The sequence below is a fragment of the Chaetura pelagica genome, unplaced genomic scaffold (genome assembly GCF_000747805.2).
Source record: "Chaetura pelagica isolate M959 unplaced genomic scaffold, ChaPel_1.0 scaffold90, whole genome shotgun sequence".
NCBI classification, from domain to species: Eukaryota; Metazoa; Chordata; class Aves; order Apodiformes; family Apodidae; genus Chaetura; species Chaetura pelagica.
Genome location: NW_009953496.1, coordinates 17320769 through 17324571, shown reverse-complemented (window position 1 = coordinate 17324571; position 3803 = coordinate 17320769). Strand labels below are relative to the sequence as shown.

The 3803-nt window shown below is 46.7% G+C and overlaps 1 protein-coding gene across 1 annotated transcript in view; it reads right to left on the bottom strand.

Moving 5' to 3' along the window:
* LRRC1 (leucine rich repeat containing 1) overlaps positions 1–177 on the bottom strand; it is a 70240-nt gene extending 70063 nt beyond the window's left edge. The window contains exon 1 of the mRNA XM_009999267.1: positions 22–177. Coding sequence (XP_009997569.1) covers positions 22–177 — 156 coding nt within the window. The remainder of the gene's footprint in view (positions 1–21) is intronic.
* Between the last annotated feature and the right edge of the window lie 3626 nt (positions 178–3803).

Here is a 3803-nt window from a genome sequence, read left to right as displayed (position 1 = left end):
GGCTTGGGCCACTCGTTTTACCTCCTCTGAGACGTGCTGTTCCCTGCCGAGGCTCGCGCGAACATCACCGCGCGGGAGTGCGCGCAGCCTGCGCTGCATTTGCCTCTGAACTGCTGGAACGCAGCGCTGTCGGGAAAGCAGCATCATAAAAAGTACGGATCGCTGTCCAGGTACCATGGCCGTGGATGGTGTTTGTATCTTTTTTTCAAATGACATTGCTGCGGCATGGAAAAAAAAAAAGCCACCACAAAAATCAATATACTATCCTCAAGGCTTTCTGAAGTACGTTTGGTGTTGTGTTTTTAAAATCCACTCTCAAAAGAGCTGATGATAAGGTCAGAAGGGTCAGCAAAGGTAAGCACCCCAGCAGCCCTCTCCGTGCCTGGGCGTGCGGGCTCCGGGCTCCCCCGGCCCCGCTCCTCGCCCCTCTGCGGGCAGGGCGAGGGGCTCAGCTCCGCCGGGAAAACCGGCTGCGGGGCTCCGGCCGGCTGGGTTGTGTAACAGCAGGGTTGTAGTCTGCACAGGGACATGTCATACCCTTGAAAACAGGCGCTGAGCATCAGACCTGCTCTGGAAATATTCCTAATTCCTTGCATAATTACAAATTATGCAATAATTATAATTATACCTTATGCAAGGTATAGACATTGTGCAGATACAGGACTAGGAGAGAGGGGAAAGTTGGGGGTTTTTTTGTAGTCATCACTGTTCTTCAAGCCCTGCACGGTAGGGACAACACTTAGTCTTTCTAGTTTCTGTGGGAATTGCAGTGATCTGCTTATTTTTGGTTTAAAAAAGGACATTTTGGGACCTTGTGTACTGTTACTCTTAGCTGACCTATAAAACAATAAACTTTTAAAACGTTGCCATTTTCTTCTATGTACCTGAAAAAAAATGGTCAGAAGCAACTGGTTTTCTCAGCAATTTATGTACCCAGTAATTAAAAGAAAAAAAAGAAAAAGTGGAACCTCCCAATGTGTCTAAATAAAGTATGTAAAGAAATCTGCCAACAGTGAAAGAACTGTGAATATTGCTGACCCGATAACAACTGAACTGAAGTGGATTTTTAGAAAGCCACGGGAAACGATCAGGCCATGATTAAGAAATGTGTCGGAGCAGAAGTGTCAGCATTTAACCTCAGAGGACCTCTACAAGAGTACCAACTGGTGATAGCACACACAGAGAGAAAACTGTGACTGATCCTTTTCACCCTATACTAGAATGGAAGTTTCCTCATGGCATTCTGAACAGGGCTCGGGGATGGGTTTTTTCTACAGATCTACAATATTTTGCTGCAAGGACTTTCTCAGCTCCTTCAGTGCCCGTGGAAGGAGCATTCATAAATGTGTTCACACGTGCTTGGAAATGGGGTGGGCGTGCATCAGCACTCTCAGGCCTTTCCAGCCCCAGGGCAGGAATTAGATAACTACAAGACAGGAGAAATCCAACAAATGTTGTGCATTGGCACAGAGCTGGGCGAAGGCAGGGTCTAGAAAGTTGGCCAGCAGATCATAGAGGCGGAGATGATCTTCCTCATCTCCACCACACGTAGGGGGCCCCAGCCAGTGGCCAGGCAGGTGCTGCTGATGCACTTCTTCAAGCTGCTGGTGAGGCTGGTCCTCCCTGAGGGCAAGCAGAGGGACTAAGTTCAGCAAGTCAAGCTTTTAATGGCTGCTTTGACCCAAGCTCTGACACAGGGGGTCTTGAACCAGACACAGAGAACAACCACTACCAAGATCACCTAGCCTGAATTCAGTGATCATTACAGCTCCTGTGCAGCAGGACATGTGAACAAGGGAGAGCTGCAGCTGACTGTCCCCCAGTATACACAGGACATGCAGCCCCGTGTGGGACTACATCATAGGGATGGTGACATCAAAGTATTTGAAATCGAAGAACATTGTGACTTGCATACTTGCCAAACAGAAGGATGAATGGGTTCTCCTGAGCTCCAGCTCTTAAGAACAAGCTTGTGAGTGGCACTTCAAGACCTCCTCTGTACCTTCTGCTCGACTGGCAGCATTCACATCATCCCACAGCTGAGTCTGACACCAGGCAAGAGGTCCAGCAGTGGCCTCTGTGGGGGGATTTAATGCCAGCTTGTGGTGCTCTCTATTGTCTGTGCTGGTCAGGAGAAATGCCCAGCACACTTGTCTGTCTTGGAGGCTTGTAAAAAGTCTGAGCCTTTCTTGCATGACACAGACACAGAGTTTGGCATGAGGTGTCACTTCTGCAGATGTTGTCATGTGTCTCATGACTAGGTCTCATTGTGACAAGTCTAGACAGAAACAGGAAGGTAAGAGTGACTATTCAGTGAGTCTGTGTACTTCAATGAAAGATGAGGCAAACTCTATGCATGCTTCCCCTGAGTGTCAGGGAGCCCAGGGGACAGAGTCATGGCAAGAGAGCCTAATACTTATTTATGAGATCTACCTTCACCAGCTGTCACTCAGTATAAGGATAAAGAGCCTATTCCCCTTCTCTCAGATGGACAGCTACTGTCAGAAGGTCTTTGATAAAATCCTTGGGACCTTAGGACATCAACCCTGTACTAGGGGCCCTGGTTCATAGCACACCTGAAGATGTAGCCTGAGGCTACAGTATGGAAATAGGCATCAAGGAGACCAAAAGGCAAATCAGCACGTTTGTTGGGGATATAGTATTCTCAGAGCAGAAAGCAAAATCCTGAGCAAGTTAACCTGTTCAGCTTTGGTCAGTGTAATGAGTTACTAGTCTCTATTGTTCTTCTGCACTAAGAAATAGCAGCAATAAAAAAAAAACCTTCCCTAAACCAAGATGAGACCAATTCTGTATCCTGTGTGGCCAGAAGAGTGACCTCATGTCAGGGCAAGTTTTAGTGGGAGATGCCTTAGAAAAGGGGTGAGAAAAGAGAAGCGTGATTGGATAGAGTAACTAGAAGCGAAAACCAGGCACACAAAAGAAGTGCAAGCAAGGGGAGGAAGACAGCAAATTGCCAGGGCTCCTGACACATCCCTGACAACCTTTTTACTTGGGGCAATTGTGTTCCCCAGGGGTAGGAGAAGGATTGCCCTCTTTGATAGCAGCAGTCCTGCTGCATTACACATTTCCATGGCAAACCAAGGTGTGGTTTATGTGCAGAAGAAAATAAGGGCTGTTGCTCTCCCAGTTCTGCAGGGGATTACCTGGCTCCAAACTGCCATTTGATAACCATTTGGTCTTCTCTTCTCTTCTCTGCTCTCCTCTCTCTTCTTTCTCTTTTTTTAGCTTTGTTATTTAGATCTTTCCATTTCTACTTTTCCCTTCTCTTTGTAGTAATTCTAAGAGTATTGTAGTACTTTTAGATACTGATTGGCTGAATTTTAGTTACTTAGGACAACTTAATAGTATGTATAAGACTCTCCCAGCAATGGCAAGAGCCTTGAAGCTGCAAGAAATCTGTAAGAAAGGTAATGCCACTACCTCTTTTGTGAAAGCAATGAATGAGAATGGGGAGAAGCTTCATGCTTCTTTCCTGGCAGGCCACTTTCTTCAGCCTTAGGTGGACAAGGTCAGATTTCTACCAACTCAGCTTTGGAGGGGAACAGATGAAGAAGTCTGCTCTCACCACAATACCCCAGTTCACATTTCTTCCTGCTATTCTCACTGTGATCAGACAATGCACATCAGGTTTTGTGGCAGTCATTGTTGCCCCATTAAACACCATTAGGGTGCATATAAACAAAGGTTGTAGCACCAGTTATTCTCAGCATATACACATCAGAAGAACTCTCCTGCGTGGGATCGCCAGTGGGGATGTGTTGCATGCAAGGGATCTCCCTGCT